General features: G+C 40.7%; 1 protein-coding gene across 3 annotated transcripts in view; it reads left to right on the forward strand.

The window, feature by feature from the left end:
- Positions 1-14,865, forward strand: part of LOC145437219 (transient receptor potential cation channel subfamily M member-like 2) — a 122,402-nt gene that overhangs the window by 28,832 nt on the left and 78,705 nt on the right. For 2 of the 3 annotated variants that reach the window (XM_080314411.1, XM_080314414.1), the window contains 2 exons: positions 584-697; positions 759-1,610. The exons of the other annotated variant lie outside the window; for it this stretch is intronic. In XM_080314411.1, coding sequence (XP_080170537.1) covers positions 584-697; positions 759-878 — 234 coding nt within the window. In that variant the 3' untranslated portion in view covers positions 879-1,610. Of the gene's footprint in view, positions 1-583; positions 698-758; positions 1,611-14,865 lie in introns of those variants that run through there. 3 annotated transcript variants of the gene reach the window in all.

Consider the following 14,865-nt stretch of genomic DNA (forward strand, 5'->3'; position numbering starts at 1 on the left):
TTCAATCCGGTTCAAAACACTTTTTCTATTTTCCAAGTATCAGGACTGATAGACGAAATACCAATAATTATTGTTGTGACTTTACTCTTCTTCGAAGTTACAATGAAATGTCTGTCTTGGCCGTCCTAGTCTCGATTCATATGACTTAGTCGAGTCATGCCCAATGACTCGAGTACAAGTGGAGTCAATAGACAAATTGACTCGAATCGAGACATTTTACGCATTTAAAAAAATGACTCGAGTCATTACAACCCTGGTGACAACCTTTCGCGACTAACGTATTATGACTATTTCACATGGAAATGCGATGCAAACATATCCTTAAACTTCTTTCTACTTAATAAAAGCTTAATTGTAAAATGTAAGCAGTTTTACCCAATAAACTGTTGACTAGACGTGGAAATTGTCTAAAAAATAACCGCAGTATGTAACGCTAGTAGGTAAAACCTTGATGATTACTCCGAAAACGTAGACATACATCATTTCTGATTGCCTCCTGCGGCGACCTATTTGATTATCCTATATTGCTTGCTTTTATTGACAATTTCCTGTAATCTGCAACAATGTCAAACACTGTTCTCAGCTCTTCCGCGGATATTGTGACGACGCTCGCAACACAGACAACGCCTGGATCGAGACGGTGGCCTGCAACTTCCACGACGAAGTCGGAGACGCGTTCAAACACGTCGAGTTTTCCGTAAGCTCTCCCTTTTTCTGTAAATTTCCTTTTAGTAACACCACTACCTTTCTCGCTACAGCCGAGAGAGGGAGAAGCCAGAGCCGTGTCATGGATCGAAGTGAGCCATAAGCTCAAGCTGTTCGCTTCGCATCACGATTATTTGAAGAAAGCAGCCGATTTGCATAACGCTTACTTTTGATATGTGCAGAGATGATTTTATCCGAGCTCGGAAGAGTCTAGGAACTAATACACAATTCCTGATTGATTGAGCTCGCGTATTCGGCAAAGTGCTTCTTTTTGTTATACATACTTGCACTACGTCCATGTGTGATTTTGTTTGATCAGTACCTTTGGTTTTATACAGCATCTGTTTTTCCTTCGTTGACTAGAAATCAAGTGTAGAATTGTTGTTTATATTTACCATTGCTAACCGTTTTTATCTTAATCAAGCTACTGAGATCATGGATATTACAGGCCTATATTGTATAAGAGACGTACGTCGTACACCTTTTATGATACGGCCTCTAACATAATGAAATTTTGTAGGGTTCAAATCAGACGTTTTTTATGACTGTCAATGTTATTGCTACGTTTTTACCCAGCTGGTACCGGCAAAATTCAAGTTTACAATGTTGCTTCATATATGCATTTACGAATCAGCGCTTTATTCTCGTTTGCTTTGTCTAGTCAGCGAATGTCAAAGATACTGGCGATATCGATGATTCATTTTAATGATCTTACATCATGTATGCATTGACAAATTTGAAATTGTTTTATTGTTGTCAAAAGTTACTAGATTTCTTCATTTTGAGTTCGTATCGACGAAGTATTGCTATGAATTGTGCATCGAGTGTTGTTTCTAAGTCACGTTTATGTCAAGCTTTCTAATGATTCACCTCGAAAAAGATGAATTTCTATATTGTATTTTCCCTGTTGTTGTGGGGTACCGTACTTGACTGTGTCTTCGCCTGATACAAGTGTACATTTTAGTGTCTGAAATTGTCACTTCCTGTCCGTATTTCTACTCTCTTCGTTATTACGACTGCGTGTCGCAATTTGATGTACAAGTTGAAGAGACTAATGGTATGAACAAGACCATTAAGTTTACTGATACCTCGATTACCTCCCCTTTTCTCTATATAAATTCAACGCACTTTTAAGATATATAATTTTCGGTAGTGATTCACTGCACTCAACGCGGTCAAAACGATGTATAGAGGGCGATATCTGTGTTTTAGCATCTTGCACGTGTGATGAGGTTATCATCCATTGTGGCTACCCAGTTACCCACCCTTCTCGTAAACCATGTAATGATTGTGCCTTGAATCGATTCATACTTACTGTATCGTCTTTTCACTGTGGGATTAGATCGTTATACAATGTCGTGCATTCATTTTTCAGCCCATCTATACAATTATTTATCGTGACTCAGACATTGAGAATTATTCACGCTCATTTTATCTCTTTGTGGGTACTTTTGTGGCTGTGATTGGCTGATTGCATGGTATATATTCGAGAACTTTTTGTTGAAAGATTGTCAAAAAGCACTTTGTTTACAAACGAAGTGTCACTGATTAATGATTGTAGTATACCGACATCGTGATTCTGGAGTAATCATGTGAAGTTCGCAGTCGCTTACCATTATAGCGGGAGTTGGCGCTGCAGGTTAGACGATTTTTCATCAGCTCTCAATCATTGATCCAGGCATATCTACTGTGGAGGAAAACGAGGATTCTTTGTCGAAACCAGGGCTTTGGAGCAGCCGTAAATTTAAACTGCTCCAGCTCCGGCTCCGGAGCTCTCTTCTATCATACATTAGCTCCGGCTCCAGCTCCGGAGCCGCATTATCACCACTGCTCCGGCTCCAGCTCCGGCTCTGAAATTATCGAATAACCTGTCTATATCAGGGGTGGCCAACCCGCGGGCCAAATGTGGCTCGGGAGAGGTTTTGCGTGGCCCGCGAGGTAATTTCCTATTATATTATCGAAAATGAATTGCTCAGATTGTGAACTTGCAATGCCAAACAAAAATTACAATTCTGGCTGCGACACTTGGGATGTTGATGACTAAAATATCCTTTCCGACTTCCGACGCATTGGCAGATCCAGGGTCCAGTCACATTTTCAGTAAATCGTCGTACATTACAATAAACTAAAATAGTAGCGAAATTTTTCTTCACGCTTCGCGTGTTTATTTGTCACACGATTTCTTGCTTGGTAGCCTACCTCCTACTGAAAGTGAAAAAAACGCCTTATTTACCCGATTGAGTCTAACTGTATTCGTAATTACGGGAGAAAGGCTTTTCGCGTTTGCGCTCGCATAAAGATCGTCGACGGTGAAATGTAGGCACAACATGATTGTCGCATATTATCGGAGACCTTCGATATCGATGTGACCAGACGCCGAATAGTCGCGTCCTTGCAAACTGAGCCTAGCGGGCGGTATACAATAGATCCGCAATACTCAAGTAATAATATTATTGACCTAGTTAATTTATAGACTTAGAAAATTTTACCCGCTTGGCGCGGCTAGTGGACCGCACACTCGTTCGTCAATTGCATGTGCCACTTTAGCCGAAAAGGTTGGCCATTCCTGGTCTATATAGATTACTAATTTACCCATAGGTTAGTTATCTATAGTAATCTAGAGTCTGTCAGCCGTCAGTAACATCCGATGTAGCGCAACGAAGACATATAGGTGCCACCGTGCCGGCTTGTGACGTCATACTGAATACTTGTCAATTGTCGACAACATCATAGTTGCACTAGATTGCACTTTACTCTATGCCATTGCTGTGCACAGCATTAAAATCCAGACCTGTTGTTCAATTATGATAAATCAGCAGATGTGGTTGTTGCATATATAATAATTGCATCTTATGAAATAGGTCGGAGCCGGAGCTACTCCTCAAAGAACGGGCTCCAGCTCCGGCTCCGGCTGAATTTTATATAGAGCTCCGGCTCCAGCTCCGGTGAAAATCCACGGCTCCGGGGCTCCGGCTCCGGGCTCCGGCTCCGGTTCCAAAGCCCTGGTCGAAACCCGACCAGAGAGGAGTAGTTAACGGTTGTTTTCGACTGGAAGTAAAACTAGATAGGTATCACAGTTTTCGCGTAATTTATGGCGTTTTTAGTAGTGCCTGTACACTGGAGTGTACAGTGTACATGTACAATCGCCTGGCTGTCAAAACTATAAAAGACGACGAATTGCCAAAAAGAAGGGCAATTGAGCGTCCTCGGCGGACATCTTCGATTTCTTTAAAAGGAAAGACATTGGTAACCCTGGTGATTCTGTTGATGAATATGAATAGATATATTGAATTCGTATTGGACGTTGTTTGTCGACTGTTCTACAAAAGCACAACTTAACAATAACCTATTCATTGATAGAGCCGTGAACAACGAACAGCAATCCGCACCGTTACTATGCTACATTGTCTCATCTTTTGGCCAGTAGGCTATGTCATGTTCCTTTTCCGCGTCGATGTCTTGAATCCTATTGTTAGTTCTGTTGGTCGGCGTTAAAGGGTCAATTGTTTTCTGTCTCGGTGCACTATTATAAGATGAAACACCGCAAATTGATCCATACAAACCATGAGACTTCTTGATACATTTCAGATGGGTTCAAGATATTCTCGTCAGGGTCCTAGTAGTTGATTTCGATTTGCAGATGGCGGCTGAATCAGATTCGAAGCTCTATAGATATATCCAAACTCGTCGACATCGAATAAATAGGGCTGGGTACAATATGATTCCATAGTACTCGCATGTGAATCGAGTAATTATTCTAATGAGTCGAGTCTGAAGCAGTGTTGGGATCAAGTCACTACCTTCGAGTCACGAGTCATATCGAGTCATTGCACATTTTGACTCGAGTCAAGTCAAGTCAATCGATTTTCAAAGGTGACTCGAGTCAAGTCAAGTCACTCGTTTTTTGGAGGTGACTCGAGTCAAGTCGAGTCAAGTCAAGTCAAGTCACGAGTCAAGTCACGATTCGAGTCAAATTGAATTTTCGAAGTATATGTGATGACCCAACTGTGTGACTGTGTGCTAACTGTGTAAAGGATAGATTAATTGGCCATTTATCTTGAATCAAAGTTAAATATTCATTCAAAAAGGTGTTTTATCGCTCACGCACACGTAGAACTGATAATAAAATACGTGAATAACGTGAGCTACATGCTACAGTTTGATTTTATCAGCCAATATAAAGGATCGAATACGAAGCCTCGAGAAGTTGAACAAATTGGTATGGTACAATAGGCTCTACCGACCTACACCTCTGTGAGAATATAAAGGCATAAACTATATTCGTTCGATTTAAATCATACAAGAGTGTTGGTAAAGGTGAGCACTGCGCAATGTAAGCACTAAGCTGCCTAAGAAGCAGAGATACGATGCGATTAGATAAATCTACTGCTACTACGACAATGTAGGTGTGATGGTTTCGTAAGCGGTCAATTTATTTGTGATGTAACAATGGATGATCAGTGAAACTTATAATGATTGAAGACTGGTTGATCTCGCAAGTGACACCGGCGTATCGCTGACAACCAAAACATACATAATATAGGGTGATTTAATCGACACCGTTTACTTAATGACTTGAAATTGACTCGTGAATTTTGCTCCGAGTCACGAGTCAATCCGCATTTCTGAGGCGTCGAGTCAAGTCAAGTCAAGTCATTTTTGCAAAGTGACTCGAGTCAAGTCAAGTCATACGAAAAAGGTGACTCGAGTCTGACTCGAGTCAAGTCATGACTCGAGTCATCCCAACACTGGTCTGAAGAGCTTCTTGGAGGTACAGAACTTCAATATACAATTAAATAATATATATTCATATTGAAATGAACCCGAATATTTTCGGCTGACACTCGTCAGGGGTAATCGTCAGCAACTAGTAGAGAATCGTATCACAAAATATGACGTCACCAGCATGAAAGAGAGAGCCTCCAATGTAGCCTACGATTTTTAGGTGGTACACGAACTCCTTTTGTTGACATAGTTTTGGTTGGTGTATTTTGATAAAAGTCGACTCCAAGGCACACAAATCGGTCGTCTCGATAATTATTCGCACAAATCGGATTATCTAACAGATGTTTGCCGATGAATCGAGGCTATAGTAGTAAAAGACGATTTTTCGAGTACTTTGGTTATTTATTTTCATATATCAACGAGAGATATAGTTTCGATACCTCGATTGGTCGAATCGCAGCATACGAAACATGTCGTACTACGATACAATGACATATTTCCGATGTCATGATCAACCCACAGCATTGCCAGCAGTGCAATGAAATAGGTAAGGTCGAAGAAAATGCCGCTAAAGTATCTTTAATGTGATGTAGTAATAGGCATTGTATTCTTTTTGGAATGTGGATGCATAAAAGATAGGTCCAGCTTTCAAATCTCACATACTGATATGACGTCATAATGAGGGATACTCGAGTCGACTCGAAGCCTAATGCATGATTCAGAATCGGATCACTCAGGTACTCGATGTTGTGCAGCCCTACTAAACTAATACGGTCAGGGGTGCTCATCACGTCGATGACGACCTACCTGCTGGCAGACGACGAGGCCGTAATTGTAGCACAGCATAGTTGATGGCCTTTATTTGATAAGCAGGTTAACCAGTGTCCTGACCCAGAAAATATTATGTATTTAAAATCGGTATAACAACAGCGTTCGGATAAAACTGGTTTCATTGAATATTAAGGTGGTCATCATCATCATCATTGGTTTATTAGCAATTTTATCAGTTCAATACACCATAAAAATGCGATACAATGAAAAGACAGGAAGATGTCGAAGCGACAAGGAGTAGTCTATGGAATCTGACACCCACCTTGGCCTAGGCGATGTAAAGAGGAGGCATGCACACTGAATGAAAGTAAAGAAGTTAGTATAGAAGAAGAATGCGACAAGAAATAGGGCGGCATGTCATGGGAAGCGAGATCGATAGGTCAGTCGTGGTCCGGTAATCTTGGGGATGGACTGTATTTATTTAGTAGTAATTGCTTGTATTTCGACTTGAATGTGGACATGCTCGTCGACTGTCGGATGGCCGGCGGGATACTGTTCCACACATCAGGTCCGGCATATTTGATGGAGCGATGATCTTTTCGGTCGATCATATGATATTTGGACGACGTGGACGCGCGTGTGTTGTACTTGTGCGCTTTTGATTCAGAGGTAAAGAAGTCATTGAAATATTCGGGGCAACGACCGCAGTGAAACTGATACATAAACTTGGCGATTTCTAGTTTCCGCATATCTTCTATGTTTAGGACGCCGAATCTCTTCAGCAGCGACTTATTGGATGGGCAGCCAGGCCCCTTTGGGGCCCTAGCTATGATTCGGAGCACTTTATGCTGTAGTTTCTGCAGTGGCTTGAGTGCAGTTTTACTGGCAGCCCCCCAACAGAGGATGCCATGATGTAACTTGACCACCAGCTAATGGATTACTGGAGTTTGGTACTGTGGTTTCACGGGTGATTGCACTCTCCATATTCAAAACAGTTGCTTGGCGACGCACATGTTCGATGCTCGCTCATTGTGCGACGTGACGCCGTGTTATTAGTAGGGCTGGGCAAAATCGAGTACCTGAGTGATTCGATTCTGAATCACGTATTACGCTTCGAGTCGAGTCGAGTATTCGAGTATCACTCATTATGACGTCACAACAGAACGTACTGTGTCAACGTTCAAATATGTACCTTTTATGCCACTACAACCAATATAATGCCTGTTATCCGTCACATTAAAGACACTTTTGTATTTTTTCGACCATACCGATGTCATTGTACTTCTTGGCAATGTTGTGGGATGATCAGGACTTCGAAAATGTGTTATTTCCAGTAACGTTCGTAGCTTTGTACTATGTCTCGTATGCTGCGACACGGCCAATCTAGGTTTCAAGCCTTCCTCAGTGGAAAATAGTACCAGAACTATAATTCTCGCTAGTAAATTACCTTTCAGTTGCGATGAGCGTATAATTTCAGTACTCGAAAAAATCCTCTTTTACTACTCGACTCGAATCATTAAAATTAATACTCGATTCAGATTCAAGTACTCGAATCATTGTGCCCAGCCCTAGTTATTAGTAATACTGTGTAATAGTGCAAGTGCATACAGTCGCAACCTTATCTGCCAATGCTTACCGACACTACTTGCTGGGTGATTGGGCGTCGCAACCATACCATGGTTGCTGGACCCGGATATTCAAGTTGACTGTGACCAATAAATTTAGCATGTTTCGTTCATGAGATGGCTGGAATCGAACAACATGGCGCTCGACAATGGTGATGATTTAGCACAGTGGTTCTTAACCTTGCCCCCAGCGCCCCCCAGGGGGCGCTGGCGATCTTGAAGGGGGGCGGAAACGCTCAGGGGGCGATATGGGGGCGCTGGGCTCAGGGGGGCGGTATAGGGGGCGCTGGAGAAAAATGGCTTCGCAGTAGATGATGTGGTGATAGGACATACTTAATGAGTATTCAGAGCAAATTAACACCGAAAACTTCGTTACATATAACCTTTAAAATACATATAGGTTTAATTGTCCATGGGCGCCTAAATGACTGACACCGAATGTTCCTGTCTTGGCAATCTGAACCCCAGAAGACGAATTCCATCTGGCAGGGAAAAATTATATGTCAGTGAAGAAATACCAATCTGAAATCGTGTGCGTCTTTTAGTTTAGTACGATTGGGCGACAGGGATATTGCTGTTGGGCGATATCCCCGTTGAGCGATTCTATATTTTTTGATATTGCAGACAGGGGGTCACGAAATAACATCATGCAACGAAGTCATACCAACGGGTTCGCCCGCCCGAATATGTTTAATTATTAGTAACGGGCCCTACAGTTTCTAAGAAACCTCACAATGTTCGCTTTAAGTTTTGATGAGTCTGCGCACACTCAACAACTCACTGCGCTGACCCTTGGACAACAGTGCGTAACGACTAAAAAAAGGTAATAACTCCGGATTTGTTGTGCGCAACGTAGATTTTCTGTGTGCAGAGACCGTGTCAGCACTGCGCGCGTGCGCAGCTTAGAGGGAACATTGCACCTCGCTCAGCTCTACCGGTAAATGGGTTTACGTGAGCAGAGAGAGGATAAAAATTGATCTCAATTTACATGCAATTCCCGATGATATTGACCAATTCAATCATTAATTAGTGAAATTTTTCGCACTTCGCGCGAATAGGCGAGAATAGCTGCCTCAGTAAATGGACACCCAATGTAAATACCTAATAGGCTATCAGCAAATAGCGGACAGCCTACTGGGGGTCTGGGAGTGAAGTCCCCCGGAAGTTTGGTTTATCACCCGATGGGGGCCCAGGACCAACGTTTTTTGTTTGGGGGGGGGGGGCTGACGAAGTGCTGTTACGGCCCTGGTAACGAATAATTGTACCTGCGGGCACGCCCGAATATGTTTAATTATTAATTACGTGCCCTTTATTTTCCTATACAACAGCTCACTCAGTGCTACTGGTAAATCCGATGACGTGGGCTGAGAGGATAAAAAGTTTATAGCGACTTATATATGTAATTACCACCTATTCACTCATGCATTATGGAAAATTTTGGCACCTAGGGCGACCAGGCCACACAAACTTTGCTGACCATCAAAATCACGATATGGGGTTCGTGGAGGCGAAGCCCTCAGAAGATCGGTTTATCACGCTATGGGTGCGCAAGGCAATCGTTTTTAGGGGGGTTAACGAAGTGCTGTTACGGCCCTCCCTCTTACTCATTGTCTTTATTACATTCCTTACAAAATGAAGTTGGGGGGGGGGGGCGCTGGAGCACGATAATTTTCGAAAGGGGGCGCTGGAAGAAAAAAGGTTAAGAACCACTGATTTAGCACAACGCCGGCTGTCGCTTGAAGCAGTGCTGCCAATTGGCGCATTTGGCAGCCAAATTTGGGAATCTGAGTTTGGCACGTTGGCACTATTTTGGCTCCTTCGACTTTTTTCAGCTATCACTATGAAAATTTGTCAACAGCACATGAGATCAGTAACTAGTTCTGTTTACTCGTGCACCTAAAAAGTATTTGATGTTACAGTTAGACAAATATGGAATTGCAGTAGGCATACAGGTGTCTCACGTCCTAGGAATCGTTTTCTTGCATCACCGTACATCGAAATATTAGGTCGCAGGTCATTTCATCGGCTGTTCATGGCAAAACCAAGTTTCTAATGCCAACTATCACTCACCAGTTAGGCTACTTGACATGCCCTCCCTTTCTTGGACATATGAACCCAGGTCAAGACTATATCGTAAAGCGTTATAATTCGTGATGCCAATAAGCAGGCTGATCCATTGTTCGTCTTTGTGCCGCTTTTGTTGTTGAATTGCGGACTTTTACCGAATTTACTCAACTTGATAACCCTATGCATGCAGAGCAAGACGAATTCCACCAAGATGTAAGATCTTCCTTCTGCAGTCTAATTTAAGCTTAATTGGACTGTTGAAGCTCATTTCTCCTTACATATAAGGTCGTTTCGAACACTAATGAAAATTTGGCACTTTCAATTAATTTGGCACTATTTAAAAAAAATTGGCTCTCGAAGCCATCCTGCAGTTGGCAACCCTGGCTTGAAGATGCCCATGACCGCCTATGCTGGAGGTGCATAACACGAGCGCAAAACTGAATCTCTTGATGTTCTTTTGTTTCCTGTTTTCTTTTGCCATTTTTATTTAATTAAAAAGTCGATATATATGATATATATATAACACCATATCACTAATGCATTCTTGAATAGAAAGTAGTTCGGAATTATTGACCTGTGAAGTACAGGATTGATGATAAAATAAAGACTCTCTCTCTTGAAGGACTTTTACTTTGATGTCCTATTGGAATATTTATCGTTTCTGTGCCCACCATTGTCACATTCAATCTACATTCCTATTTTCTGAATCCAATCTATCTGGGCTCATGCACGATGTCTGCTATCTAACCCTTGATTCAAATGTATTTGAAGGTCTTTGATTTCATAAATCATTTTGGCGTTTGAGGTGTCACCTTCATATCACGACATTGAGTTGTTTTAAAATGATGAATGACATAATGAAAGAACACATGCATGATTGAATGGATGGATGTGTGCAATATCTCTGTCGAAGAGTCAAATTGATACTTCTATTACTATTTAAATGGGTGTTGGATCACTAGACGAACAGTAAATTATTTCAATTTTATTTGTTGTATTTTTCAGTGTTGGGATCAACTCACAAGTCATTTCGAGTCGCTTCAAATTTTGATGCGAGTCTAGTCATTTTAAAAATTGTGAAGTTGCAATTCGAGACTTGCAAATTTTCTCAGTGACTTCACTCAAAGTCAAGTCATCTCAAATTTTCTGAATGCAGTCAATTTCAATTCACCAAATACTTTCAGCTTGAGCTAAATTGCGGATCTAAATGCATATATGCATGTAGTTGTAGGTAGTCTCAATTGTGTTAAGCTTGATGCACTTGGTTTTATGGTGCTTCTGAACTATGATGACAACATAAGTCACAGATTATCTATGCAAATCACTTACGATGCTGCTCACTTGCTAAATACGTTAGGAGTATAATCCAATGTGAGTGACGTTATTGACTCGAATGTGTCATGTAGGCTAGATATAGTTTCCCATGACCTCATGTCTCTAGTTCTAAGAGAAATAATGATTGTGCGTGTAGGATACATTTGTTATCATCGTTTGAATTAATATTTAATCAGCAACATCCATCTGCATGATGAATGTATCTGTGCATTTGGGGTTGTGTGCACCCCTGTCTCGAAACTACATGCAGGCCGTAGGTGTTGATTCGAATTCGAGAACCAAATTCTGAAAATCCTTTGCAAATCGTCATTCCAAACCTATCTCCCATTATTGCTGGTAAATCAATGTTGGGATGACTCGAGTCATGACTTGACTCGAGTCAACTTGCAAAAATGACTTGACTTGACTTGGCGTTGCAGAAATGTGGATTGTCTCGGAGCAAAATTGACCAGTTAATTTTAAGGTGTCGACTATAAATCTTGTGTATGTTTGAACTGTTTGCGATATCACCCATTGTTACGTCACAAATGAATTGACCGCAAACGAAACCATCATAGCTTGCATCTTATTGTTGTCGTACTTGTAGTATATCTCTGTTCTTCAGAATACGCCCTGATCACCATCAACAATCATCTTGTACAGGGTTGGCCAACCTTTATGCTATTTACGGCCGCATTTGGATGACTCATGTAGCCTACGGCCGCATTCCTGGGCATAGTCGTAATTAACTAACTGGAGGCCCAATGCATATGCTAAACTGCCCAGTATCCATTTTCATGAGCTTTGGACTGATTTGTTTATTCATTCAGATCTGCTTACTATATAGACACCCAAATCGCGAGGGATATTATGAATAATTTCTCGGATCCGTTATGGCTACGCTATTAAGCGCGAAAACTTTTCAGATTCACAGACGTATTTCGTCATTAATGTAAATAGTTGTATATATTCATACCAAGCATTTATTTTTTCTCAGCCCATGTGATCAGCTCACCGGTAGAGTTGATGGATGGAGTATTTACGAAAATTTAGGGCAAGTTATAAATGATGATGGATTTTCGGGTGGGCCAATTGTTGTTACTCACTGTTTTGCATGTTGTTATTTCTTGACATTTCATAAAGATTGTCAGTATATAGTGGAAAGATATTGAAATCGTCCAAATGTACCAGAAACAACTTTCTTTTGTGAGTAACACACGATTCGAAGTTGATATTTCTACATATAGGGCGCATCATTTTCCTCCACATTTCTACTGGGGGGCTGAGATTGCAAAGGCCGCTACTGGCGGTGCATGACTTAGAAAGCCGTAAAGGCTATATCTGCACTTCCTTGTCCAGCGGCATATGCACATCATGCACTCATGGTATGCATATGCACATATCGTGTGTATGTGTATCATGAATCGGTGTATATGCCGCAAAAAAACATCAAGGACAAAAATAAACTCCGTCCTTACGTCGTCCTTACTATATTGAAATCAAAAAATTCAGTCACGTTGAATCACGCGCAGCGTGAGGAAAAATTCAAGATCATCATAAATCTTTCAAAATTTGGGCGTCAATTCGTAAATTCAATTTGCATATCGACGTCCGCCATCACATACTTATCGAATGACATGTTCACAGCCACACAAATTCTCTTCTATGGCCGCAGGTTGGCCACCCCTGATCTTGTACGATTAAAATTTAGCGAATATAGTTTATGGCTTTGTATTACTCGTTAACAGGAACAGGCTTCAATTGTATCTCACGGGTGTTGATATGGGTGGTTTATTCACTGTGTTGCATCATTAATTTATTGCAACTTTTCGAGGTTTCGTATCCGATCCTCCGTTTTGGTTGATAATAAGTAGAACGATTTTTTTTGACATGTCAAAAAAAGTCAAAATTAGGTCAAAATTGTAGCGTTAGGTCAAAATTTGTCAAAATTGTTTACAAAGTCAAACATTTTTTGACCTCTGAATTTCGTTTGTATCGTTGATTTTGCGCTGTCGGTGAACTTATCACTTGATATTTTCCAGCTTGTAGCCTACTTTATAGGCCTACTGTTGTAAACGACCCATCGTCTGCTCATTGTGAATCATAAACGATCAAATGAAACAAATAGTGACATGGTTTTATGGTCAACGTACCGCAATATCCTAACTGAAGCAAGACTGCTTGAACATTGCATGATTCTTATATCAAGAAGCGCAAGCTGAAAATTGTGATATAGACAACATTGTCAGAATGAAGCAACACGGTGTGTCACCAGCAGTGTGCACACAACTTCAGTATTGTCAGCCAACAACCGCTGCTGTTTAACGTTCTTTCTCCATTCTTGGCAAGCTACTTAGTAAGGACAAACACTTTCTACCCGAGAGTGTAGGAAAGTAAGCTATCTTTCGTTCGTTGTACTACAACAAATTTTAATTATTTCCACTATAATATGTAATGTAACTACTGGAATTCTTCATAGGGCCAGATTTCGTTAAAATACTAGTTTTTTCATGGGCTTCATGGAGGTACAGAACTTCAATATACAATTAAATAGTATATTCATATTGAAATGAACCCGAATATTTTCGGCTGACACTCGTCAGGGGTAATCGTCAGCAACTAGTAGAGAATTGGAAAGAACATGGTCTATCAACAATCGCATCACAAAATATGACGTCACCAGCATGAAAGAGAGAGCATTCAATGTACTATTTTTAGGTGGCACACGAACTCCTTTTGTTGACAGAGTTTTGGTTGGTGTATTTTGATAAAAGTCGACTCCAAGTCACACAAATGACGTCATATTTTGTGATACGATTGTTGATATACCATGTTCTTTCCAATTCTGTACTAGTTGCTGACTATTACCCTGACGAGTGTCAGCCGAAAATATTCCGGTTCATTTTAATATGAATATACTATCCAATAGATTTATCATGTAAAAATTTGCTAGTTTTTGTGCTCAAAACGTTTTTTCAGGCCAATCTACTTTGTAAGGACAGACAGTTCCAACCAGAAATGAAGATAGCCTAAGTAGTAGCCTACAATTTTGACATTATGTGCGAAGACACCTAATTTGCATACTTAAGGTCAAAATTTGGTCAAATTTCAGTTTTTTTAGGTCAAAAAAAGTCAAAATTTAGATTTTTTAGGTCAAAATCTTCCGTTTTTTGGTAAAAAAAAATCGCCCTAATAATAACTGATTGGAGCTATACTGTTAACCGCGCATTTTGCTAGCAGCTCTATGTATACGTGAGCGATTAAAGCCTTTTTAAATGTATATTTACCTTTATATTCGTTATTTTATTCAGAATAAATGGCGAAAAAATCTGTGTTTTAAGCAGCTACAGCAAAATCTAGGCCCAGTGACTTTGAATCCTCCCTCGTACTTCTAAGATTCAATTTTTTCTTGAATTGTGACTAGGCTCGTGACTTAACGTGACTTGACTTGACTCGAGTCACCTCCAAGAATCGATTGACTTGACTTGACTCGAGTCAAAATGTACATTGAGACGAAATGACTTGTGACTCGAAGGTAGTGACTTGATTCCAACACTGTTGTAAATCCAATTTGTAATCTCGCATATAGCTCATGATACATTTTGGTATGTTCGATACACAGATATTCAACTGTGTGGAGCCTTGGATGGTTTGATGT

The sequence above is a fragment of the Botryllus schlosseri genome, chromosome 4 (assembly GCF_051294905.1).
Source record: "Botryllus schlosseri isolate E-star chromosome 4, Bs_hap1, whole genome shotgun sequence".
NCBI lineage: Eukaryota > Metazoa > Chordata > Ascidiacea > Stolidobranchia > Styelidae > Botryllus > Botryllus schlosseri.